This window comes from Gigantopelta aegis, chromosome 15 (genome assembly GCF_016097555.1).
Source record: "Gigantopelta aegis isolate Gae_Host chromosome 15, Gae_host_genome, whole genome shotgun sequence".
NCBI classification, from domain to species: Eukaryota; Metazoa; Mollusca; class Gastropoda; order Neomphalida; family Peltospiridae; genus Gigantopelta; species Gigantopelta aegis.
Genome location: NC_054713.1, coordinates 35,367,208 through 35,395,068, shown reverse-complemented (window position 1 = coordinate 35,395,068; position 27,861 = coordinate 35,367,208). Strand labels below are relative to the sequence as shown.

At 38.6% G+C, this 27,861-nt stretch overlaps 1 protein-coding gene across 1 annotated transcript; it reads left to right on the top strand.

Annotated features, from left to right (window-relative positions):
* Positions 1-7,495: 7,495 nt before the first annotated feature.
* Positions 7,496-21,833, top strand: LOC121390576 (EF-hand domain-containing protein D2-like). Its single transcript, XM_041522425.1, has 4 exons — positions 7,496-7,954; positions 15,190-15,337; positions 16,430-16,567; positions 19,256-21,833. Exons 1-4 carry the CDS (start codon positions 7,794-7,796, stop codon positions 19,388-19,390), a joined length of 582 nt encoding a protein of 193 aa, XP_041378359.1. The 5' UTR covers positions 7,496-7,793; the 3' UTR covers positions 19,391-21,833.
* The last annotated feature ends 6,028 nt before the right edge of the window (positions 21,834-27,861 follow it).

The following is a 27,861-nucleotide window of genomic DNA, read 5'->3' as shown; positions in this document are numbered from 1 at the left end:
GATGAATTAAAAATCATTTTTAGTGTAAATTTGATATTTTTATTTAATAAAGAGTAGGTTTACAAGCCTGTTTTTATAAACAGGATTCATTGTAAATGTATTTTACAGGTGTATAGACATAAACAGGCTGTGTAAATTTGGCCGTATATATTTTTTTCTGTATCTTTGTCTTTCCAGTTAATAAATTTTTTCATTAAGGGAATTAACAACATACAGGATAGTATATTTACAGGTGTATAATTGTGTTAATAAATTATTAACAACATACATTGTAGTGACGTTGTTGTTTTGTAATTGTTTTTATAAAATGAATGAAAATAATTTTCTTTATTTCCTACATCCTTCGGTTTTCCTTGACAAAAGACGGTCTTCTCCGGATAATATATACTAATGGAAAAAAATTCCTGTGCATCATTAAATATATCAAAACCTTTTGTTTGCAATACATGTATTATTTATCTGTTAAAAGTACGGTGAAATATTCGTGACTTCTGAACATAAACTGCAGTTTGCACCATGTTTGGTGTGTTGTCAATGACGTAACAGGACAACGTATTGCTGAACGGTTGTGTGTTTTTGTTTGTTTTTGTTTTTTTTGTGTTTTTTTGAGGGGGGTTGTGGGTTTTTAAAAAATAAATCAATGTGCTCTAGTGGTGGTGTTGAACAAAACAAATTTCAGCATTAGTTCCCCCCCCCCCCCTTTCCAATTACATTATACTCTGTCAAAAAAGAAACGCATAGGTGATAGGGAAAGAAGAAAAGTGTTTGATTTTACAAAATATAGGTTTTTTGGTACAATGTTGCTGAATGACCATGTTTGTTAATGTTCTTGGAATGGGACAGCATGCCCAAATGCACCCTAAAACAAACTGAATGTGTGTTGTGGCACGTTGTGCGACAATTGCAGGAAATCGGGGTGAAATGGTCAAATTTTGGCGAATGCACGTGAAACTCGGGGGGGGGGGGGGGGGGGGGGGGGGGGGGGGGCGGAGATATTGGGTTAGTGATGGGTATTTAAAGCCGCAATGCTCGGAATGATGCCCTTGCACTTGCCAGTGCAGGCGGTCTCTCCTTCCCATTCCCACCTTTCCTGTCCTGGACAGAGGAGCCGACTCTTGTGCCCAGGACAGGCGTGCGCTACAACAACTTGCTCTGAATGTGCACGTAAAGCCCTATGACCTGACCTCAATGATGCCTTATTTCCATTTCGACGTAGATGAGTTACAAGATGCCAAGACTAAGCCTGCCGAATCGAAACATTTCAATAGGCCGCCTCCAGTTACGTGAAACGCAGTCAGCAGTCGCACGCCACATGAACGTCCATCAGAGCACCATTTCACGTCTCTGGGATAGGTACCAGCAGTTTCAATCAGCTGAAGACCGGCCCAGAAGTGGAAGACCTCGCATAACAACTGCAGCACAAGATCGCTACATCCGGATTCTGCACTTGCGTCACCGGACTGCCACAGCAACGAACACTGCTGGACGCATACCTGGTTTGAGAAGGGTGTCTGCACAAACCATTCAGAACTGATTTCGAGAAGCTGGTTTACGGGCTAGGAGACCATATGTTGGCCCCATCCTGTGACGTCAACATCGACATTTACGTGTTCGCTGGTGCATGAATGTACCGGGGTGGAACTTGGAAAACTGGCAGCGAGTATGGTTCAGCGACGAGTCAAGTTTCCTTCTACAGCGCTGTGATGGACGACAACATGTTTACAGATGCTGAAATTAATGTTTTGCCAACAACTGTGTCGCCCAAGTTGACAGATTCGGTGGAGGGAGTGTTATGATGTGGGGAGCCATCTCATACACCGGCAGAAGTGAACTTGTGTTCATACAAGGCAACCTGACAGCCGTATGCTACTGGGATGAAATTCTTCGCCATCACATGCTTCCCATTTTGGATCGACAGAGAGAACTCTTTCAGCAGGACAATGCCAGGCCACATACGGCACGTGTAACAATGGATTTCCTACAGAATGAGAACATTAATGTGTTGCCATGGCCATCAAGATCGCCAGATCTCAACCCCATTGAACATCTATGTGACGAACTGGACGTCCGTGTACTGCCTGTGTGACCCGAAGCCTCAGACGCTTCCGCAACTGTCACATGCACTGCAGGAAGAATGGGCTACGATTCCAGGTGCTCGGATTCAGAGACGCATTCAGGCTATGCCAAGGAGATGTCGCGCAGTGATTGCTGCTGCTGGTTGCCACACAAGGTACTGATTTCAGCGCCCTCGTGCGACACTGTTTCGTGACGAAAAAGCCTCCACTGCCGTCAGTCCATAGCAAGAACATTGTCACATACTCATGTAAAATTTGACTGTGATATGATGATAAATAACAAAATTATGCCACTTTGTAATAAAGAGATAATTCCATGAATATTTCGCCTATGTGTTTCTTTTTTGACAGAGTATACATTAATGTTAGCCCCCACCATTACAAACTCTAGCCCAAAGTACTCTGCCGTTCAAAAAAATAGACACATTTGGACGGTTATGATTGCTCTCTCAGCCAGAGATATCTCAATAGCAAAAACACAGAATGGCTGCCAACCATACGGTAGTCAAAGATTCCCATTCTAATACAACAATTACCCTACGTTTGACGCTAAATACCACTAACTGTTAATTTTCAAGTTAGCCGATAACAAATATTTCACACAGTATCCAATAATACACACACTACAGGAAGAAAACCGATATGCCTACACCCCCCCCCCCCCCCCCACCCCCGCCCCCCACCCCACCCCCCTTTTAATAATGCTCCGGTTAAATACGCATTTGCTGACTGGTTTCTTCCTGTGTGTGTATTAGCGATTAATATGTGATTCTGTTTTATCAGGGAGCTTGAAAATGATTGATGTAAAAGTAAAAATGTCAATTTTGCCTACCGTTTGGTAGGCAGCGATGCGCAGAATTTATATATACTACTCAAAAGAATTTAAGGGTCAAAAATTTATAACCAAATAAGTTCAGAGTGTATTAGATTGATGATGTAAACTACACCAAATTTTTTATTTATTGTTCCATATTTACAAAAAACCACAAATAAACGTCACTGTATACAAGAAAGTCGCATGACATGCTGTCAAAGTTGAAGGTTGTCAAACATGGATTTTACACATTAGAACATTCGTTTAATAGTGTGTGAATCCACCCCTGGCGCGAATACACTCGACACATCGTTGCCTCATGCTGTTGATCAGACGTCTGAAGAACTCTTGGGGAATGGCCTGCCACTCTGCCATAAGAAGTTGACCCAGATCATGAAGGTTGGCCGGAGGGGCATGGTTATCCCGAACTCTCCTGCCTAATTCGTCCCAGGCGTTCTCTATTGGGGCCAAGTCAGGCGAATATGCTGGCCAATCCATCCTGGCGATACCTTGGTGTCTGAGAAAGTCCGTTACCACCCTGGTGCGGTGGGGTCCGAAATTGTCATCCTGCAGAACTGCCCCGCCGCCAATCTGCTGAAGGCCTGGGAGAACCAACGGCCGGAGGCCGGATAATCTCATTCAGGTAGCGGATTCCATTCAGATTGCCATCCACCACATAGAGGGGGGTCCTGTGGTGGATAGAGATGCCGCCCCACACCATGACGCTGCCACCACCGAACCGGTGACGTTGTCTAACGTTAACGTCAGCGAAGCGCTCCCCAGGACGTCTGTAGACACGAACCCGACCGTCGTTGAACTGGAGACTAAACCTGGACTCATCAGTGAACATCACTCGACCCCACTGAACACGTTGCCACCGCAGATGAAGCGTGCACCAGTGACGTCTGGCCGTTCTGTGACGTGGTAGGAGTGGTGGTCGAACAGCCTGGCGACGGCAGCGTAGATTATTGGCTCTCAGACGATTGCGTATGGTTTGATCAGACACTCGAGTTCCAGTCGCAGTCCGCAGATTGTCACGTAATCGGCGTGCATTGGTGCGTTGACGTAGAGCCATATTGATGATGTAGCGGTCCTCTCTATTTGTAGTGCTTCGGGGTCTTCCTGAACGTGGACGATTTCGAACAGAATTCGTTGCTTGGTACCGTTGCCATAGTCGGCCAACGACACTCTGACTGACACCAAGTCTCAGAGCAACATTTCTTTGCGTATTGCCATCCTGAAGCCAAGCAATAGCCCTTCCTCGATCTTCGATAGTCAGTTGAAGTCGTACCATTGTCGAATTTGGAGTGTGCACCGTACACGAACGCAAGCTCCAATTATACGGAAATTCAGCACTGGGAACATGGAATACACGTGCAAAGCGTGCAAATGAAGCGCTTTGTGAAAAAGCAAGTTATGGGCACTTAGCAGACCTTTCGCTTTCGTTCTAATTTACGTGCAAATGTAAGCATGTTTTCGTCATTAGAACTAGTCGACAGTGTCAATGACAGTGGATTTTAATTCATTTATGGGTTGCTTAGACCCACTTTCGTCAAAATGGAACAATACCATGCGTGACATTATGGTCTAGCTAATATAATTGACATTCAGAAAATAATGTCGAAAATATCGTCTGACCCTTAAATTCTTTTGAGTAGTATAGATTGCCATTGGTCTGTGACCAATCTAATTAAAATTATCTCCACTATTACCAGTAGAGCTAATTTTAATCAGATTGGTCTCTGACGGTAAGAGTGTAATAACTGTCCAAATGTCCGTCTAGCTCTCTTACTGTCATTGTAAGCTACTTCAGTACTTGGGCTAGTCAACTATTTGTTATCAGCGAACTCGAAAATGAACAATGTAATATATACTGAACAAAAAAAAGAAACTTCCGATTTGTACATATAGTATTTGTTGTGTTAAAGAATTCATTGTGTAATGAAATTATATAGGTAGTATTAGCCTTGAGCTGTATTATCAGGATTCATGAATTTTATCGATTATTTTTGCTCTGTTAATCGTCGACAACGTGAAATTCAATTTGCACATGCATGCATGGTTCGACATGTCCCGTTAGTATTCGGTCAATTTGTTTTACTTGTCTTACTGACATTGTTGTCAAGTGAACGAAAACGCTTCAAATTTGTTAAAAAAAATTAACGTTTTTTACATTGTAGCATTTTTAGTATGCCAAGAATACCCAATAATTTACGCGAACGGGCGATTGGCATGCTTGATGCTGGCATGTCGACAGAAGACGTTGCAAGGCATGTTGGGAGTTCAAGTCGAGCGATACGAAATCTTCGCGTAAGATTTCGAACGACAGGAAGCACCAACGACTTGCCACGTCGTGGACGCCCGCGTGTTATAACGCGTGGTCAAGACCGCTATATCATCAATCTAATTAAAATTAGCTCCACTATTACATGTGGATCTAACACCAGCCAGTTGGAGCTCATGTCCACCAATCAAAACCTTACTTGCAGAATCCTGCCAGTGATTTAAAATAATTGAAAACATTCCGAATTATCCTGAGGGTATACGACATGTTTCTTGTGAATTACGAATGCCTTAAAACATGTTTTATTTTATAAAATAAATAATTTGTAATGTAAAACTGAAGACTGATTTAGTTTTTTTTTTTTTAATAAATAAATAAATAATTTTTAATGTAAAATTAAAGACTGATAACCCACCCCGTACGTATTGGTATGGTTCGCTGTACTGCGGCCACTAAAATAGACTCGCCCGATATTTTTAGAATTTGTATGCTCCCAAATAACGTTATAAAAGGCGAAGTGTGATTGGTCAATATTTAAATTATTATTTACAGACGAAATGTTACCTGGACATTGGGGACTACGCAGTGTTGTTAGCAATCCGATTAAAATTAGTTCTACTGGTCTAAATAAGGCATTCGTAATTCATATGAAACATATCGTATACACTCAGGATAATTCGGAATGTTTTCAAATTATTTTTAAATCACTGGCAGGATTCTGCAAGTAAGGTTTTGATTGGTGGACATGAGCTCCAACTGGCTGGTGTTAGATCCACATGTAATAGTGGAGCTAATTTTAATTAGATTGGCTATATCATGAACACGCATTTGCGCAATCAAATCCAAACTGCCACTGCTACTGCTACTAACACAACTGGGCTTCATAATAACCGAATCAGTGGGCAAACTGTTCGTAATCGTCTGCGGGAGAACGGTTTACATGCACGACGTCCTTACGTCGGATGCGTTTTAACGCAACGCCATCGTCTAAATCGTCTTAATTGGCACGTGTACACACTCATTGGATACGGCGACGCTGGAATACCGTTCTTTTTTCGGATGAATCCAGATTTTCTTTACAACGTAGTGATGGCAGGGTGCGCGTCTACCGTAGGAGAAATGACGCTATACTGACTGTGGTGTTCTTGAACGAGATCGTTTCGGAGGTGGGGGTTGTGTCATGGTCTGGGCAGCCATTGCCCATGGTTATCGTTCACCACTAGTCTTCATTGGTGGCAATTTAAATTCTCAACGTTACCGCGATGACATTCTCGCTCATCACGTCATTCCTCTGTTCCATAACAACGCCAACATCTCGATTTTTCAGCATAGTAATACCACCTCTCATACAGCTAGAGACACTGTAAATTTTCTTAGGACAAATAACATTGATTTCATTGATGACTGGCTCGCTAAAAGTCCTGATCTCAACCCCATCGAGCATGTCTGGGATAGTCTGGACAGACGATTGAGGCGTCGTCCCAACCCACCCGCTAACGTCAACGAACTTCGTCAAGCGCTCATTCAGGAATGGAACAATATTCCACAGGCAGAAATCAACACTTTAGTCAATTCTATGCGCCTGCGATGCACTGCAGTGGTCACTTCAAGAGGTGGTCATACCCGTTATTAAGTGGGTGGGGTTTTGTTTAACCCCTACCACACTTGGTCAAAATTTCTCCCAGTTTCTATTAACCTATGGCCATGATTTTTGCACCCAACGATGCATCATGAAACACTCTTTAAACGCATATATAACAATTATTCCCCCGGTTTGTTTTCATCAAGTTATGTTCAAGCAAAGTTAGCGGAAGTTTCTTATTTTGTTCAGTGTAGTAGCCTATTAACACGAGTGTTCGGGTTAACAAACTGCTAGATCCGTACCTGGTAATCATACCTACTCTTAGTGATATTCACAGTCACCAACCAGGATGTATGCATGACAAATTAACTTGACACCGGTTAGGCCTAAATAAATAACCGCCCCCTTATTTCGATTGTTTTAGAGCATACGAGGATATTTGTCGTCAGGTCGGGCAGTAAACAATGACATGTATAACCCGAGTGTCCTCATGTCTACCAAAGGCCGTAATAATGGGGGGAGGAGGCGGAAAGACAAGGACCATAGGAAGAGGGAGGGGCGTATTAAACTCGACTGGTATGATCGCGCGCCAGGGAATCATGTTCTGTGTCTAAATATTATGTTTATTGTGTCCTACTTCAAGATTTCAAGCAACCCCCCTTCAATCACCACCTCCACCTTAGTTTAAGCAGGATAGGTTCAGAGCTCTAGATGACTCACAATGTAATTCAAGGGTCGGCGAAGAGAACAATGCCTACATATTTTGGCCCTACCAATAAAAATGTTTTTTCTTTATTATCAACTAAATGTTAGAGAAGTCTTTCAATACATATATATATCGTTCATAATTTAACCGGCCAAACAGCCTTACTCTCCCCACCTCCCGACCCACACACCCCAGTCCGAACCCATTCCATGAACGAGCCACCCGCAGTTGTACTGACCCACTAGCTTGTGAGTGGGGGTCAGCTTCAACCCGGAAGCTATTTTCTTGCCACTACTTCCTCCTTTAATTAAAGTGACAGCAGTGCGAGCGAGATGGCTACAGATGAGTTGGCTAAGAAACTCGAGAGGCGGGAAAAGATTAACGAAGGTAACGAGGAAGGCGTCAGTCCTTCGTCCATGGTGTGGAACCCGTACACAGAGTTTAAAGAATTTAGCAGAAAAGAAATCCAGGCTTTTCAAAAGACCTTTAACAAGTGAGTTGAGTTGTCATTCGTCTTCATGTGGGGCCCATTTTGGGATCGTTGGTTGTTAAACAAAACAACATATTTATGGAGGGAGGCAAGCCAATTTTCATCGTTTTTTAAAACATATTTTCAGTGGCATTATGTCAGTCTCAACCATTGCCTCCCTCACAAAACTTCACACACCACAATCTACAGTCCGAGTACTCTGTCGATCGAAAGCTAGACCGACATTTGGATGGTTATGATCACTCTCTCAACCAAAGATAATTATAGCGAAAAATATGGAATTGCTGCCTATCACTGGGTAGGTAACCACTCCCGCTCTAATACAATAATAACCCTAAGGTTGACGTTAAATACCTTTACATTGATCATTTTTGAGTTCGGTAATATCAGATATTTCACATATTAATCACTAATACGCACACTATTAGAAAAAAACCTGTCAACACCCCGTTTCAATAATGTTCCATTTAATTCATAGGTGCTGACGGGTTTCTTCCTATTGTGTATTAGTGATTAAAGGGACATTCCTGAGTTTGCTGCATTTTTTAAAGATGTTATCAATGAACAGAAACTGTTTAACGATTGTAATTACATATCAAATATATTTTTCTACATAAAATATTAGTGGCTGTATATTAAACGTGTTTCGGATCGTTCTAATATTTGTACCTGGTTAAATTTCATTTTATTTTCCCAAATATTAAGATGACCAGAATCACATTGAATATCTAGACACTGACATTCTAAACAAGAAAATATATTTAATATGCAAGTTTAATCGTAAAAATATTTTATTAGTTTTGAACATTTACAATGGAGCAAACTCAGGAATGCTCCTTTAATATATCAAATATTTGTTATCAGCGAACTAAAAAATTATCAATGTAAAGGTATTTAATGTTAAACATAGGATTGTTGTTGTATTAGAGTGGGAATCATTGCCTACTCCATTGAGAGAGCAATCATTTAACTGTCCAAATGTTCGTCTAGCTCTCGAACAGCAGAGTACTGGGGCTACACAATTTTCTGCACACGTGTCCGAGTTTGATGATTTTCTATGTCAAGAAGAACACTTCTTATCTCACTTCAAATGCACATGAATTGATCTCCATCTTTTTACCCATCTGACTTGGCTGGGATTGCTGAAGAAGAAGTACTCCATCTTTTAAAAATCTATACAGAAATAAAAACAAAACACATGCCTACTGAGTAGCCCACTAGTTTCTTTTAAAATAGTGGGACAAATTACATTTATGGGCTGTCCTACAATTATTTAATGCACTAGGAGGGAAAGGATATACACAGGGCTCGAACTTAACAACGGCATCGACGGCAGTTGCCACCGTTGAGATATAAATTACCGTGGGTCGGAAACCTTGACCGATGGCACTTCAAAGACAGCAAATTTTAATACATCTGTTCTACATTATCTGCCAGTATTTAACATTTGTACATTTATAATATTGTTGTCTACATGCAACAAAATGAGGTTTCATCCATATTTATTTGCTGAAAAGGCACGTTTAAAAAATTGCCATAGGCAGACTAAAATTGCCATTGGTGGGCTGTTTCACCCACAGCAATTGAAAAATAAAAATGCTGTGGGTGACAAATTCTAATGTTCAAGCCCTGTATACAATATAATATATGAGGGTGAAGGGATATTTGTCAAGAGTTCCATAACCAGGCACTAAATATAGGGATTTGGGTTTGTTAGGAACCCAACAGAATCATAAAAATGGTATAATAGATACCGTATATTCATGTATATATCTGGATTCCATTTGATTATCTTTCCAATGCAAAATCAAGGAATTGCAGAAGCATGTGAATCCTGCTAAATAATAAATTGCAGTCTGATAGCATCATAACATGTATCATTTTTATTAATATATAGTACAATTCAGCCAGTCATTGCTTATTTTGTTCTTTAACAGATGATTTTTTAAAATCTAGTATTTAATGCCAAACAAAACAAAACAAAATACAAATAATAATAATGTCGATCAAATTCCCCTTAAATGACAGAAGAAGTTGCTGCTCAGTATGTAATTTTAGAGGAGGGGGTTTGTCTTACCATTACAAAATGTTACATGGGGATTATCCAATTTATACCCAGGCCTCTGAAAATTACGAGAACGATCTTTTTGTTCACGCGTTGCTTACGCAAACCTAATTTTTCGTAACCTATTTTTTGTTCGCGTAAAATTTGGAGCATCATTTACTTGAATATAACGGGTTACCCAAAAAGCAAATGAGTTACCTGGATTTATTTCTGCGTAACCGATAAATGGGTCACGCAGGTTTTCAATTCTTAGAGGTCTGTATGTCCATATTCCAAATTTGCATTAATTACGCATGCCTGATGCGCGGTCGGTCTAGGATCGACAGAGCTCAAACGTAAGAATTTGTCTCCCACGGCAATTTTTAAAAGAATTGCAATGAGTGAAACAGTCCACGGCAATTTTGAGCCTGCCTGTGGTAATTTTTTTTAAAGTGACATTTGCAGCAAATAAACTTGACTAAAAGGCTATCTTGTTATATGTAGGCATCTTTTAAATGTGCAAATGTTAAATATTGGCAGATAATGTACACCAGGTGTATACATTTCGTCATTATTGAGGAGCTTTACCGACGGCACAAAAGTGCCTTCGGTGATGCTCTCTACCTACGGCAATTTATATCTCAACGAAGGCAATTGCCGTTGATGCCGCCGTTAAGTTCGAGCCTGGATCGATCCCCGTTGGTGGGCCCAGGATCGATCCCCATTGGTGGGCCCATTGGGCTATTTCTTGTTCCAGCCAGTGCACCACGACTTTTATACAAAGGCCATGGTAGGTGCTATCCTGTCTGTGGGATGGTGTGTATAAAAGATCCCTTGCTACTAATGGAAAAATGTAGCAGGTTTCCTCTCTGTGACTTTGTCAAAATGACCATATGTTTGACATCCAATAGCCGATGATTAATAAATCAATGTGCTCTAGTGGTGTCGTTAAACAAAATTACCTAGTTATCGAACAGCGGTTTACAGCTTGCAAATTACATGTAGTTATATTTAGCTAGCTCTACTGCTAATTGATATGTTACAAAAATATTTGATGTCAATGGATTGATGTGTCGTTATTAATCACTGTAGAGGGTTAACATCTGAGGTAATTAATCATTTATACATGTGTATGTACACATGAAGATCTATATCAGTGATGACTATATTACTGGTGAAACATTCAAACATAACACACATGTACATCTTTATTAGTGGTGACTATAGGGCCTCCACGAGTCCAAAATATTGGACTCGAGTACTCGATGGTCAAACTCGACTCGGACCTGAGTACTCGACACTTACACTAGATCATGACGAGATCAAGGAATACAGTAAAATAGCTTTATGCATCTTAATTCCAGTGCTGAATATGGATGCCAAATCATGCCATTGTATTGCATTTAGAAACCGGTTGATATGTTCAGTATTGTGACGGATGGACGGACAGTTTAAAAAGAGAAACTAGCGCATGATCATATAATTATCGTTGATTATTTAGTGTTAAAATTATTGTCCTACATCGTCCATTGTATTATAGTTGATCATTGTATGCCACTCTGTACGGGTACTCGGGTCCTATTCACGGACTCGAGTCTTGCTAGGCTCGGCCCGTGCCAGAGTACTCGAGTACTCGTGGAGACCCTGGGTGAAACATTCAAACATCATACGTAGATCTGTATCAGTGATGATTATATTACTGGGGAAACATTCAAAATCACATACACATGTAGATCTTTATAAAGGGCTCGAAACTCGCTAAAAAATATGGTGGCCCAAAAAATAATAATGGATGTTGGCAAATTAAGGTAAGGGAACCACGAGCAAGATTTTAATGTGGAATAAATATATGCAAAACAAATATTAATAGTGGCTCATATGTTATAGCTCTAAAGAAGATCGCCGAAAAAATTATTATTATTTTTTTAATATTCAAGTCGCCCAAATGGGACATTGGTTGCATTTGGTGACCTGGCCACAGGCTGTTTCAAGCGCTGTTTATAAATATGTGTTCAAGTTTGTTTATTCAGTGAAAGTCCTTTGTAGTAGACACTCACTGACCAAGAATAAGTTGTTTGTTTTGTTTAACAACACTTGGTATTTCTGACACGTAGTCATCAGAGGAAACCTGCTATATTTTTCCTTATGCAGCAAGGGATCTTCTATATGCACTTTCTCACAGACAAGGAAGCACATACCACAACCTTTGACCAGATGTGGTGCACTAGTTGGAACGAAAAAAAAACCCAATCAGAGAAAAGGGTGTAGTGGTCTTACACCTACCTACTGAGTCATTAAAACTCGATCTGTGTGGAAGCCGGTACCGGGCTGCAAACCCAGTACCTACCAGCCTTAACCACGACACCACCGAGTCAGGTCAGGTCAGGTCAGGTCAAGTCATAGGGCTTTACGTGCACATTCAGAGCAAGCTGTTGTAGTGCACGCCTGTCTTGGGCACAAGAGCCAGCCTCGGCTGGCTCCTCCGTCCAGGACAGGAAAAGTGTGTGTGTGTGTGTGTGTAATGGTGCTATGGAATTTTGAATGGAGCAAGAATTATGCCAAAAGAGAAAAGGTGCGCAAGTTTGATTGAGGAATTTGATCGGTCGGTCAAAAAGAAAGTTCGGGAGCTAATATAGGTTTTGACATTAGTGAATCGAGAGTAGCTCGTTAATTAGACCTCTATGATGCTGTGGTGTCTCTCTAGGTTGCCCATAGGGCCCTTTAAATGGCCTGACTGCTTCTGGTCGTTGCACGACAACCCAATCACTGAGTACATGAGACATTATTTTATACTGGTAGTCAAACCTGCTCAAGTGAGGAGGGGTGGGGGCAGTAAGATCAGGGTTTTCCCCAGAGGCATAATGTATAGTGACTCACTATTCTTCGGGTGTGTAACTTAGATACTTTGACATCAAGTAAGTGCAGACTTGAAATAGGAAGTAAAATACTGCCTGCTGTTATTGTTTTTAGATAACAGGTCAAAAGAACTATGTCCTGCTAAGAAATAAATATGCTGAAAATAAGACAACACTTTGTGAGGGGAGTGTTTTGGGATAGTGTATGAGAAATTAGGACCTCGGTGATGTATTTTAGAGCATTAAGAAATTAAAATATAATAAAGTCATGAGCTATATAGCTGATGAGAAATGTTACCTGTGATTTTTGGGTTGTTTTCGCAGGTGAATTTTTATTTCCCCTGCTAAAACATGGACTGCATAATACAAATATGAAAAAAAAGAAAAAATAGAAAAGAAAGAAATAGTGATGCAAGAGGTTACAAACCTTCCTTTCTTTTTATTAGATATATGTGACAGAAATCTGCTGGGTGTGTGTGTCTTTACATACCTTCCTTTCTTTTTATTAGATATATGTGACTAAAATCTGCTGGGTGTGTATGTGTCTTTACATACCTTCCTTTCTTTTCATTAGATATATGTGACTAAAATCTGCTGGGTGTGTGTGTGTCTTTACATACCTTCCTTTCTTTTCATTAGATATATGTGACTCAAATCTGCTGGGTGTGTGTGTGTCTTTACATACCTTCCTTTCTTTTCATTAGATATATGTGGCTCAAATCTGCTGGGTGTGTGTGTGTCTTTGCATACCTTCCTTTCTTTTCATTAGATATATGTGACTCAAATCTGCTGGGTGTGTGTGTGTCTTTGCATACCTTCCTTTCTTTTCATTAGATATATGTGACTCAAATCTGCTGGGTGTGTGTGTGTTTTTGCATACCTTCCTTTCTTTTTATTAGATATATGTGACTAAAATCTGCTGGGTGTGTGTGTGTCTTTACATACCTTCCTTTCTTTTCATTAGATATATGTGACTAAAATCTGCTCTGTGTGTGTATGTCTTTACATACCTTCCTTTCTTTTCATTAGATATATGTGACTCAAATCTGCTCTGTGTGTGTATGTGTCTTTACATACCTTCCTTTCTTTTTATTAGATATATGTGACTCAAATCTGCTGGGTGTGTGTGTGTCTTTGCATACCTTCCTTTCTTTTTATTAGATATATGTGACTAAAATCTGCTGGGTGTGTGTGTGTCTTTACATACCTTCCTTTCTTTTCATTAGATATATGTGACTAAAATCTGCTCTGTGTGTGTATGTCTTTACATACCTTCCTTTCTTTTCATTAGATATATGTGACTCAAATCTGCTCTGTGTGTGTGTGTGTCTTTACATACCTTCCTTTCTTTTTATTAGATATATGTGACTCAAATCTGCTGGGTGTGTGTGTGTCTTTGCATACCTTCCTTTCTTTTCATTAGATATATGTGACTCAAATCTGCTGGGTGTGTGTGTGTGTCTTTGCATACCTTCCTTTCTTTTCATTAGATATATGTGACTCAAATCTGCTGGGTGTGTGTGTGTCTTTACATACCTTCCTTTCTTTTTATTAGATATATGTGACTCAAATCTGCTGGGTGTGTGTGTCTTTTTACATACCTTCCTTTCTTTTTATTAGATATATGTGACTAAAATCTGCTGGGTGTGTGTGTGTCTTTACATACCTTCCTTTCTTTTCATTAGATATATGTGACTAAAATCTGCTCTGTGTGTGTGTGTCTTTACATACCTTCCTTTCTTTTCATTAGATATATGTGACTAAAATCTGCTCTGTGTGTGTGTGTGTCTTTACATACTTTCCTTTCTTTTCATTAGATATATGTGACTAAAATCTACTCTGTGTGTGTGTGTGTGTCTTTACATACCTTCCTTTCTTTTCATTAGATATATGTGACTCAAATCTGCTCTGTGTGTGTGTGTGTCTTTACATACCTTCCTTTCTTTTTATTAGATATATGTGACTAAAATCTGCTGGGTGTGTTTTTACATACCTTCCTTTCTTTTCATTAGATATATGTGACTAAAAGCTGCTGGGTGTGTGTGTGTCTTTACATACCTTCCTTTCTTTTCATTAGATATATGTGACTAAAAGCTGCTGGGTGTGTGTGTGTCTTTACATTTCTTCCTTTCTTTTCATTAGATATATGTGACTAAAAGCTGCTGGGATAGGTGGATAAACCTATTAACCTATGAAATTAACAATGGTAACCCACAGTGCCAACATAAATTTGTTTGGCAATAGCATTTTGTTTTTTCATTATTGGGTATTTAGTTTATTATTATTTGTACAAAATTGCTGTGTGTGTATTTTCATACCTGCCCTTTTCTGTTTACTAGATATGATGTTGGAAAAGACAAGTTCATTGACTTCTATGAGCTGAAGTTGATGATGGAGAAATTGGGAGCAGCACAAACTCACCTTGGACTGAAAGCCATGATCAAAGAAGTCGACGAAGATCATGATGACAAAATTAACTTCAGAGAGGTGAGTGGAAATATTTAAACTAATTATAGAACAAAGAGAGATAATTTTGAATTTTGTCGATGAGATGACGAACAGCACAATCTCACCTCGCAGTAAAAGCCATGATCACAGGAGTCAACGATCATATGATGACAAAATTAACTTCAAAGAGGTGAGTAGAAATATTTCAACTAATTCTGGAACAAAGGGAGATAACTGGGAATTTAAAGAGGAGATAATTAAACAGTACAAACACGCATCTGACTGAAAGTCATCAACAAATAGGTCGACGAAGATCATGATGGAGATTATTATATGAGCTTGTGTGTCCAACTGATTTTATGAAACAAGTGTCAGGATTCTTGTAGTGGGAGAGCAAGGGTAATAAATGAATCCTGAGATGAGTTCATAAAACCATTACGACTCACATGCATGTGTAATAATTTCTTTGTTATCCAAATTATTATTGGATGGCTTTTTTTAATGAATAACAAGGACCATCTGAAAATGTTTAACCACCAGTAGATGGAGATGAAGAAATTACATCACATCACATCATGTGCACAATCTGAGGTAGGACTGGCGATGCAACATAATGTTATGATGTCGCTTTCCAAAATTACGTCATTACACTTGTTATTATCTATATGGTTCAACATAACCGAGTTAATAATAATCATATGAAGCATACGTGTAATAACAAGTGTAATGATGTAAGTTTGGGAAGTAACGTCTTAACATGACGTTGCTTCTCCAGTCCTAGCTCAGACTGTACATTTGAAATATGACGTCATTTCATCGTCTCCTTCTAGTAGTGGCTGAAACATTTTGAGTTGAGTCTTGTTATTCATAAAGAAAACAACAGTAATACTATGGATAATAAAAAAATTATTACAATCGCGTGTGAGTCGTACTGATTTTATGAAACTCATGTTCATGTATTACCATCGCTCTCACTCGGGCAGTACAAAAATCCTGACACTTGTTTCGTAAAATCAGTACGACAAACAAGCTCGTATAATAATCTCTATTTATTATATGTTTGGTTTGTATGGTTTTTATTAACCAGGTTATGTTGAACCATGTGGATAATAAAATTCTTTTCTTCCCCAGTTTCTGCTGATCTTCAGAAAGGCAGCCGCAGGAGAACTAGATCAGGGTAGTGGCTTGTACGAGCTTTACCAGAGAATGTCCGAAATCGATGTCGATGCGGAAGGTGTTAAAGGGGCAGCTAATTTCTTTCAAGCTAAGGTACGTGTAGCATTCAGTTTATAGTTATGCTAGCATGTGTGTGGAAAAAAAAAACCCCGAAAAAACTAAACAAACAACAAAAACCCCACAAAAACAAACAAACAAAAAAAAAAAAAAAACCTCGAAGCAAAGCATGTATGTGTGGAGTTACTGTTATATCATAGATGGAAGTAAAAGAAATTAACCAGCGATACATGGTCACTTTGTCAACAAGGGGCAGGATGTAGCTCAGACTCGGTAGGTGTTCATCCATCCATCCATCCATCCATCCATCCATTGTCCATCCATCCATTTGTCCATTCAGCTATCCATCCATCCATCCATCCATCCATCCATCCATTTGTCCATTCAGCCATCCACCCATCCATTTGTCCATTCAGCAATCCATCCATCCATCCATTTGTCCATTCAGCCATCCATCCATCCATCCATCCATCCATTTGTCCATTCAGCCATCCATCCATCCATCCATCCATCCATCCATTTGTCCATTCAGTCATCCATCCATCCATCCATTTGTCCATTCAGCCAGCCATCCATCCATCCATCCGTCCGTCCATTCAGCCATCCATCCATTTGTCCATTCAGCCATCCATCCACCAGGGAACATTTTGTTTTAAACATTTTGATGTTTCTGGTCAGTTGAATCATAACACAATACTGACCAAAATGTTTCCTGTCTACCCAACTATGTCTATCCATTTGTACATCCACCCAAAACCCACCCATCCATCCATCCATCCATACATCTACATTAGTCCATTCATACGTACATTCACCCAAAACCCACCCACCTATCCTTCCATCCATATATCCATCCATCCATCCATCTACATATCCATCCCATCCCATCCCATCCCATCCCATCCCATCCCATCCCATCCATCCCATCCCATCCATCCATCCCATCCCATCCATCCATCCATCCATCCATCCATCCATCCATCCATCCATCTACCCATCCATCCATCCATCCATCCATTTATCCACCCAAAACCCATCCATTCATCCATACACCCATCCATCCATCCATCCATCTACCTATCCACTTATCCACCTATCCATCCATCCATCCATCCATCCATTTATTTATTTATTCGTCCTTTCAGCTATCAAGCCATACACCCATTGGGGAACATTTATCCATCCATCTGTCATTTTACTTTAACAATGTATACACTGTCAAGTGTAATTATTTACAAATTGAAAAAACAACATTCATTTAATGACTACAAAAATATACCAGGAGCTGTAATTGTTTGCCGTCTTGTTTTAAGACTGATTACCAGACTCAGCTGTGGGATTTAAACATCCCTTGAACTCTGCCGTGTACAGAGATATCACGTTAGATACAATCAGTGAGGTTTAATCATCCCTTGAACTCTGCCTTGTACAGATATCATGTTAGATACAAGCTGTGAGGTTTAAACATCCCTTGAACTCTGCATTGTACAGATATCACGTTAGATACAAGCTGTGAGGTTTAAACATCCCTTGAACTCTGCTGTGTACAGAGATATCACGTTAGATACAAGCAGTGAGGTTTAAACATCTCTTGAACTCTGCCTTGGACAGATATCATGTTAGATACAAGCTGTGAGGTTTAAACATCCCTTGAACTCTGCCTTGTACAGATATCAGGTTAGATACAAGCTGTGAGGTTTAAACATCCCTTGAACTCTGCCTTGGACAGATATCATGTTAGATACAAGCAGTGAGGTTTAAACATCCCTTGAACTCTGCCTTGTACAGATATCACGTTAGATACAAGCTGTGAGGTTTAAACATCCCTTGAACTCTGCCGTGTACAGAGATATCACGTTAGATACAAGCAGTGAGGTTTAAACATCCCTTGAACTTTGCCTTGTACAGATATCATGTTAGATACAAGCTTTGAGGTTTAAACATCCCTTGAACTCTGCCTTGTACAGATATGTTAGATACAAGCTGTGAGGTTTAAACATCCCTTGAACTCTGCCGTCTACAGAGATATCACGTTACATACAAGCTGTGAGGTTTAAACATCCCTTGAACTCTGCCGTGTACAGAGATATCACGTTAGATACAAGCTGTGAGGTTTAAACATCCCTTGAACTCTGCCGTGTACAGAGATATCACGTTAGATACAAGCAGTGAGGTTTAAACATCCCTTGAACTCTGCCTTGTACAGATATCATGTTAGATACAAACAGTGAGGTTTAAACATCCCTTGAACTCTGCCTTGTACAGATATCATGTTAGATACAAGCTGTGAGGTTTAAACATCCCTTGAACTCTGCCTTGTACAGATATCATGTTAGATACAAACAGTGAGGTTTAAACATCCCTTGAACTCTGCCTTGTACAGATATCATGTTAGATACAAACAGTGAGGTTTAAACATCCCTTGAACTCTGCCGTGTACAGAGATATCACGTTAGATACAAGCAGTGAGGTTTAAACATCCCTTGAACTCTGCCTTGGACAGATATCATGTTAGATACAAGCTGTGAGGTTTAAACGTCCCTTGAACTCTGCCTTGTACAGATATCATGTTAGATACAAACAGTGAGGTTTAAACATCCCTTGAACTCTGCCTTGTACAGATATGTTAGATACAAGCTGTGAGGTTTAAACATCCCTTGAACTCTACCTTGTACAGGAGATACCACGTTAGATACATTAACAGTTATGCTGTTGTGTTTTCAGATTGAAATTCAGGCGAAGAGTAATAAATTTGAAGAGGAGATTCGCAACGAACAGGAGGAGAAGAAGAAACAGGCCGAAGAGGCCAAAGAGAGGAAACAAGCATTCAAGGAAAAAGCCCAAATGTTCAACCAGTAACACTGTTACTTGTACTGTCACTGTATATACTATAAGTATTCCACTTTCCCATAATTCCATATAGAGTCGTTTTTTTATCAGTCAGTAGGGCGGAAGTCATTTTCAGGGTTTTTATTTTTTGTCCATTTTATTTCAGGCTTCCAAATATTGCTACAATACTAGGGCTTGAACTTAAATAATTAAACACAAATATTGCTGTATGAAACGGCCCACTAATGGCAATTTAGAGCCTGCTTTAGAAATTTTTGCAGCAAATCTAATCACGACTGAAAGGTTATTTTGCTGTATGTAGACATATTTCTAATCTTCAAACGTTAAATACTGGCAGATAATATACTACATTGTTGAGGAGCTTTACCGACGGCAGTAATTATTATCCTGCGGCACAAAAGTGCAGGCCCCAATCTTACCGACGAAATTAATGATTTCTTTACCGAATGTGGGCGCAAGTTGGCAAGTAGAAGTCACCATAATATTTGGGACTTAATCCAATTTTAAAAAGAGACGTCAGGACCTTGATTGTTTAGTGTCATAGCTCATTTGGCACCTTGGCCCCAGACTTGTACATCGACGCATGTCGCGTCGTTTGATGTGACCAGTCAAGCATTGTTAATCCTCTGCTACATTCGTTTCAGTCATACCAGAAAATACTAATTATTACTTTCATTTTAACATAGCGACACATTATCAACTACTTGAAACATATAATTGTTTTTTGTTTTTTATTTTATTACTGGAAGTATTGATAGTATTATATCAAAATATTATGAATTTACAAATGAATGAGGAACATGACAAAATGTTAAGAAATGTACCAATAAATGTTCACTTCGCCTATTTTTATCAAACTTCTCGGCTTTCTTCTGGGAAGGGAGAAGTCACTTCTCCTACTTGTTCAATTCTAGATTAGGGCCTGAAGTGCTGTCGGTGATGCTCCAGACCTACAGCAATTTATATCTCAATGGCGGCAATTGCTGTCATTAATTTCAAGCCCTGCAATAATGGTTTCACTCGTCCATCTTTCATACAAGTGTAATTTTACGCAGTGGCATAGTGTGTGTTGCCAGCGCCTGGGGCAAGTCAAGTATTGTGCCCCCTAACCGATGGACCTGCCCACGCTACACCACTGATTTTACGAAATCTATCTTTAGTTTGTGTGTTAAATTTAGGACATTGTTAAATTTAGGACATCACTTACATGGTTATGACGGGTTCTGCAGAAAGAAGTTTGTTACTTGAAACTTTTTTGTTTGTTTTGTAAATTACTAATTTATAGATGGTTTCTGCAGTTTGTTCAATTCTCTGAGACATATTATTGTATAGAGATCTTCAGTCTCTGAAAGCTTACAGTATGTTGTTATGAAATCATTATAAAATGGCAGCAAGTCGCCTATTTGTCATAATAGTTGTTTTAGAAATACATTTGTGATGAAATTGCTTCATGGAACGGGGCCCAGATTAATAGTTTCTGGCACAGGATCTTTTGTAGATTGTTTTTCTGCCACGAGTGTCAAGAAAATCAATCCTTGCCTTTGTGTGAGCGAGCTTTTGAGAGCTCCAGTGATTGGTTTTTTGGAGGACGAGTGTCAGAAAAAACATCTACAAAACGACTTGTGACAGATATTTTATTACAACTGTCTGATGAGTCTGCCCCTCTGTCCTTACATTTATTTATACCACAATATGGGTTTTTATGCAAATGTTCACCGTAGTGCATATTCACAGCATGTAAATTTCGCAAATAACCATTGAAATTAGTAATGCAATTCGCCTATTTGTCATAATAGTTGTTTTAGAAATAAACTTGTGACGAGATTCCTTTATGGAACGGGGATTAGTAGTTTCTGGCACGAGTCCTTTTGTGTTGTGTTGCGTAAGTTTTTACCATGCTCATATACCACAGAGGTTTCGAGCATGTCCACCCCGGAGTTCGATCTCTGGAAAGCCAGGGGCCCAACCCGGGCCAGAGACTCTTTTGTGTAGATGGTTTTCATGACACAAGTCTAAAGAAAATCAATCCTTGGAGTGAGCTTTTGTGAACTCCAATAATTGTTTTTTTGTGGGACGAGTTTCAGAAAAACCATCTACAAAAGGACGAGTGCCAGATATCCTCCAAGTCAGGCCCTCTGTTACCACAGATATTTATTTATGTGTATGTAGTAATATTGCAATATATTGTGTGTTTTTTAACACAGATGTTCACCTTAGTGCATATTCACAGTGTGTGAATTTCGCAAATAACCACTGGTATCAGTAATGCGTATCTGCAATGAAAATAATGCATGCATATAAATTTCGTAATGATGTTAACACGAATGATGCTAAATTTATCAGGGCCTTTGATCTCACTAATTTGGGCACAACGGGGAATTTTGTCATTTCCAAGTGCAGGAAGGTGATTTTTTGTTCAGTACTGTCATTAACAGCTGCTGAAAAGTTCAATATTCAGAAACCGGCCTCGGTGGCGTCATGGTTAAGCCATCGGACTGGTAGGTACTGGGTTCGCAGCCTGGTACTGGCTCCCACCCAGAGTGAGCTTTAACGACTCAGTGGGTAGGTGTAAGGCCAATACACCCTCTTCTCTTTCACTAACCACTAAAAATTAACAACTAACAACTAACCACTGTCCTGGACAGACAGCCCAGATAGCTGAGGTGTGTGCCCAGGACAGCGTGCTTGAACCTTAATTGGATATAAGCACGAAAGTAAGTTGAAATGAAATGAAATATTCAGTTATTTTAATGTAATTAAACTTAACATTTTAAGGTGATACATTATGAGGTCAGCATGTTTGTACTTCATTTTGGCCTGATTATTTTGGTGACGTTTATCACCTCACCTTTAATGCAATCTAAAGCCCTCTTTATATGCACACATCCCCCCCCCCCCCCACCCCCTGGTTTACAGTATATAGCTCATTATTCAGTTAAGATGCTCAATGTATATAAAATCATAAGAAGCAGAATCTAATGTAAAATAAAATATATAATTTATGTAAGCATGCATCCATTAATAAAGTCTATGCATACAGTATATCCAATATGATCTATAAATGTACTGATGGGAAGAAATAATGGAAAGCATGGTATTTAAGACCAAATGTAATTCACTACTGGAGTAGTTAAGTGTGTATAAAATACAGAAATATATTGTGGCACTGCATGTCAGTACTGTGGGCTTGACGGCCAGTAACACGGTTAATTTCCTGATACTTGTGGAGTCTGTATAAAATACAGAGATGTATTGTGGCACTGTATGTCAGTACTGTGGGGTTGACGTCCAGTAACACAGTTAATTTCCTGATACTCGTGGACAAGGATTTTGGTTGTAGTCAACATTTGATGTTATTTCTCGCGTGTTACTTTATTTCTTTCCATCAATATACACACCGACACTTTTTTCTTTAACATACAAATAATATTGTTGCGATTTCATATGAATATTTGAATTTATTCATAAGTTCGACATAAATAATAAGAGTTTAGTGAAATGTGAGCAAATTGCACCTAAATGAAGACTCGACATCGACAGTGAACATAAAACATTTTAGCTGAGCTTTTTAACGAATAGATTATGAAATATTAGTCAGATTCCACATACGGTCCAGTTCAGTAAATGTCACATTAAACAATTCATATTTAATAACCGATGTCATTTTAAAAAACCAATATTTGTGAAATGTATTTACCGTAACCTTTGTTCTGAGGTCAGGTCATAGGTCAGAACAATTAACATGTCACCGTAAGCAAGTAATATTTAATAACAGATGTCAGTTTAAAAAACCAATATTTGTGAATTGTATCTACCGTAACCTTTGTTCCGAGGTCAGGTCATAGGTCAGAAGAATTAGCTGTTGTAGCACATGCCTGTCATGGGCGTAGGTGTTGACTCTTGCCAGTCCGGCTCCGGCTCCTCCGTCCAGGACAGGAAAGGCCTTTGTTCTTCTTGATCTTTAACCTCTATACATTAGTTTTGATGAAACCCGCCAATTATCAGATTGTTACTAAATGTACGTGTTATTGTGTATATAATAATATTACGTTTACATATACTTGTTAATCCATTCTATTGTGTAAAATGTGTGTTTGATATTGTGTGAGGTTTATTTACATAAGGTACATGTGTATGATGGCATTTTTGTTAGGGCTTTGCTAGAATTAATTATATGGGGTGTGTGGAAAAGAGTTTTTTTTAGTAACCACCACTGGCAAAATGAAATATGGCTTTTTTTGTATAATTATGTAGATACAGTTTCTTTTGTTTTACTTTTTAAAGCAAACTTAAGATGCATTATAAAAAATAATGTGAATGAAAAGCATAATTTTGTGACTTTTTAATACACTTACATTGCAATGAATGAATAATAAATAATTTTAATGTAGTGATATATGCAAATTATATAGAATTTCTAAAATGTGCCAATATAAACTTAATGCTTTGTGACAGAATAGAATAAATAATATATCTCTAATCTTTCACGACCTCTGAGGTCACTCGATGAACCCATTCTACGATTACCCTTTTTCCATATCCCAGGGGTGGGAATTCTACTTGGATCAGCTGTTTTCCTCTCGTGGAACATTGTGTTTCCTCGCATTTTAATCGTCCTTTCCTTCAAAATGTGTCAGATGGCACAAATTTTAACCTAGGATTTCAAGAATTTCCGGGACCCATCCAGATTTCCTCTTTTTTACACTTCACCAATTCCCACCCGATATCCCAACCAATGTCCCATCAAACGTGTCGTTAAACAAAACAAACTTAAAACGTTTTCTTTCTGAGGGGCAAGGTATAGTGATCACCCGAGGTGTGAAGGGTTATAGGATCAATTGCCCTCGTGGGACCTGTCAGGTGGTTTTCCCCCCAATCTTATACTGTATCCTCATGACTGGAATATAAAAGGCCATGGTACATGTATGTACTGTCATGTCTTTGGAAACGTTTATATAAAATATCCTTTGCTGGTGTTGGGATTCTCATCCCCCCCCCCCCCCCCTCCATCTTCATAATATACTTCTTTCATCCCCACTCCCTTCCCTGTCTAATTCTCTGTTCTTCCATCTCTCACTCACTTCTCTCTGCACCTCTTTTCTGTCCCTTTTTCTGTCTCTGCCCACTCTCTCCCATTTCTCTTTCCCTTTCTATCCCTCTCTTGTACACACACGGATTTCTCTCTCTTACAACACATTGATCTCTCTCGCTCTCTCTCTCTATCTCGCTCTCTGTACAGTACTGGTCGTAAATTGTGGGTTACCGTTGGTAAGTAGATGGAATACAGCGTTTTCATATATTGAACTAACTCACTCACTCACTCACTCACTCACTCAGTCTCTCTCTCCACCCACTCTCTCTCTCTCTCTCTCTCCACCCACTCTCTCTCTCTCTCTACACCCACACTCTCTCTCTACACCCACTCACTCTCTCTCTCCCTATCCACCCACTCTCTCTCTCTCTACACCCACTCTCTCTCTCTACACCCACACTCACTCACTCACTCACACTCTCTCTCTCTCTCTCTCTCTCTCTCTCTCTCTCTCTCTCTCTCTCTCTCTCTCTCTCGGGTATGTTTTTGTCAAGATGTTATACAGCATAATTTCTATTTACAAAATGTTATTGCAGATTGATAAAAACATTTATAGGTTGTTGTTATACAGTACTGGTTGCTATGGCAATGTGTACACACTTAGAGAATATTGACAATGAAAATAGAATCTCATAAAAAAAAAAAAAATATTTTTAAAAATATTTTCTTTGTCACTTATACAAAATTGTTAATCTGAATTGTATATAGTTTGTTCTCAGCATTATTCAACCAATCGTTTTGAACAGTATTTGAATATATATGCAACCTACGGTACAGCTTCCAACCTGTATTAAAACCTGTATTAATGCATTTCAAAACAAAATCATGTTGTTAATTTGTTTTTTACCTTGTAATGTTTGTTTTTTTTGTTTTGTTTTCAGGAATAGGACACATTCATATTTTCACTACATTTATTATGTTATGTAAAATCATAATCATTTTGATTTATGGGTGGATTTTTGTTGTGAGTTTTTTTTTATGATACATGTTAATCATACACTAAATCATTATGACAATTGGCACCAAGATGGTGTCTCCTTAACAAAAAAATTATGTAATTTGAATTTATTTATTTTTTTAAATTTTTTTTTTTTTTTTTTAATTTGTTCGACTTGAAATATGCAGGGAGTTTGATGTACCTCAGTGTAAAAGTACTCTCCTGATGTGCAGTCTGTCTTGGATCGATCCCCATTGGGCTATATCTCATTCCAACCAGTGCAACACAACAGTATTTCAAAGACCATGGTATGTGCTATCCTGTTTGTGGGAAAGTGCATATAAAAGATTCCTTGCTACTAATGAAGAAATGTAGAGGGTTTCCTCTCCAAGACTATATGTCAAAATTACCAAATGTTTGACATCCAATAGCCGATGATTAATAAATTAATGTGCTCTAGTGGTGTTGTTAAACAAAACAAACAAACAAACAAACTTGTAATATGCTGGGTGTGATTTAGCTCAGTCAGTAGAAAAAATGTTTGTTTTGTTTAACAACACTGGCTGGAACGTGAAATAGCCCAATGGGCCCACCAACGGGGGTCGATCCCAGACTGACCTCGCATCAAGCGGATGCTTTACCACTGCACTACATCCCACCCCCAGTCAGTAGAGTGCATTCCTGATGTGCTTGGCTTGTAGGATCAAATCTTCTCAGCAGATCTATTAGGGTTTTTTCTCATCCCAACCAGTGCTCCACGACTGGTATATCAAAGGCTGTGGTATGTGCTGTACTGTCTGTGGGAAAGTGCATATTAAAAAATCTTTTGCTGCTAATGGCAAAATGTACATGGTTTTCCTCTGATTGATTGAAAACACAGTGTATTGTGCAAAGAACAAAGGAAATGGGCACAAATTTGCTATCTTACAAGGCTCTCTTCTATGTATACTTACAATATACATGGCGACTATGTTACACAACAGTATATTTAAACAGTTAAAAATAACCAGAGGAAGGAAGGGAATGTTTTATTTAATGATGCACTCAACACATTTTATTTAAGATATATGGTTAAGGACCACACAGATTGATTAGCAGCAAGGAATCTTTTATATGCACCATCCCACAGACAGGATAGCACATACCATGGCCTTTGATGTACTAGTGGTGATAACCAGAGGAAGGAAATATATAAAAGTATAACAATTATATACAAAAGAATATAAAAAAGACCCAAATAGTGATGCAACACAAACAATACTTCACGTGGGTTTCCTCTAAAGTCTGTGTGTCAGAGTTTACAACTGTTTGACATCTAACAGACAATATTAATTAATCAACGTGCTCTGATGAAGTCATTAAAAACAAACCTTGTAACGAGCTCTTTAAAGAGTATCTTTCAGTCTTAATGTTTTTATTCACCAGCCCTGACAATTATTCCGGTTCACTTGTTGGCAGTATTATTAACCCTTGCTTATTTACTGTATACATAATTATACATATGTATATACAAAGCAGTGTGCAATTTTGAGAGGAGTCCAGGAGCCTGAGGCTCGCAAAAATCATATAGGACTCTAGATTGGCTAGCATATGAGCCAGCATTGCTCATAAAAATTATTTGTACAAATAACATGGATTTTTCGAAATGACACAGTCAATATATATATCAAAATCATGAGAAACCAGAGTCTTGAATAGCAATCTTTTCCACGATTTCATGCAAAACATTTAGTGTATCTTCTGTTCTACTGGAGACGCATGGTAGGGCTCGCTGGATGGTGGTGGGATATCAAGATTTACAAACAGGGAGTCCTTATGACACTTTAATGTTTTAAACCAAAATTGCACACTGCAAATTATATAACTGCATTTAACTTGCCTAGTCTTGTCTTTTCAGTTTTATACAATGCCATATCCATAGTTTTATTTCACTGCGTACTTATCTACTTAGCATCTCTACAATATATAGTGTATAATTATTCAATGTGTAGATTTAATGTGTCTTTTCAATTTTGTATAATGATATTATATTCATAGTTTTATTTTATTGTGCATCATCTACATGTACTTAGCATATCTACAATATAGTGTGTAATATAATGTATGTAGTTTCATTTCTTAAAAGTTAATTTTATAATAAAGTAAAGTTAAAACTAGACAAAATTAAGGCTGTTACAGGTTTATAATAAAAATATTGAGAATGCTGCATTGAAATGCATTTTGACTAAAAAGAAAAAGTACTGAGTTAAAGGGACATTCCTGAGTTTGCTGCATTTTAAGATGTTTCCTACTAATAAAATATTTCTACGATTAAACTTACATATTAAATATATTTCTTGTTTAGAATATTAGTGTCTGTATATTCAATGTGTTTCTGGTCATCTTAATATTTGTAAGAAGCCCAAACTGGATTTTGTCTTCAAATAATTTCGTACGTATGAACATTTAAAA

What these genes read in the sequence shown, in the direction of transcription:
- LOC121390576 (XM_041522425.1), top strand. Translation starts at nt 7,794, where the DNA reads ATGGCTACAGATGAGTTGGCTAAGAAACTCGAGAGGCGGGAAAAGATT. An exon ending in TTTCAAAAGACCTTTAACAA is followed by an intron (nt 7,955 to 15,189) that starts GTGAGTTGAGTT and finishes TCTGTTTACTAG; the next exon opens with ATATGATGTTGGAAAAGACA. An exon ending in ACAAAATTAACTTCAGAGAG is followed by an intron (nt 15,338 to 16,429) that starts GTGAGTGGAAAT and finishes TTTCTTCCCCAG; the next exon opens with TTTCTGCTGATCTTCAGAAA.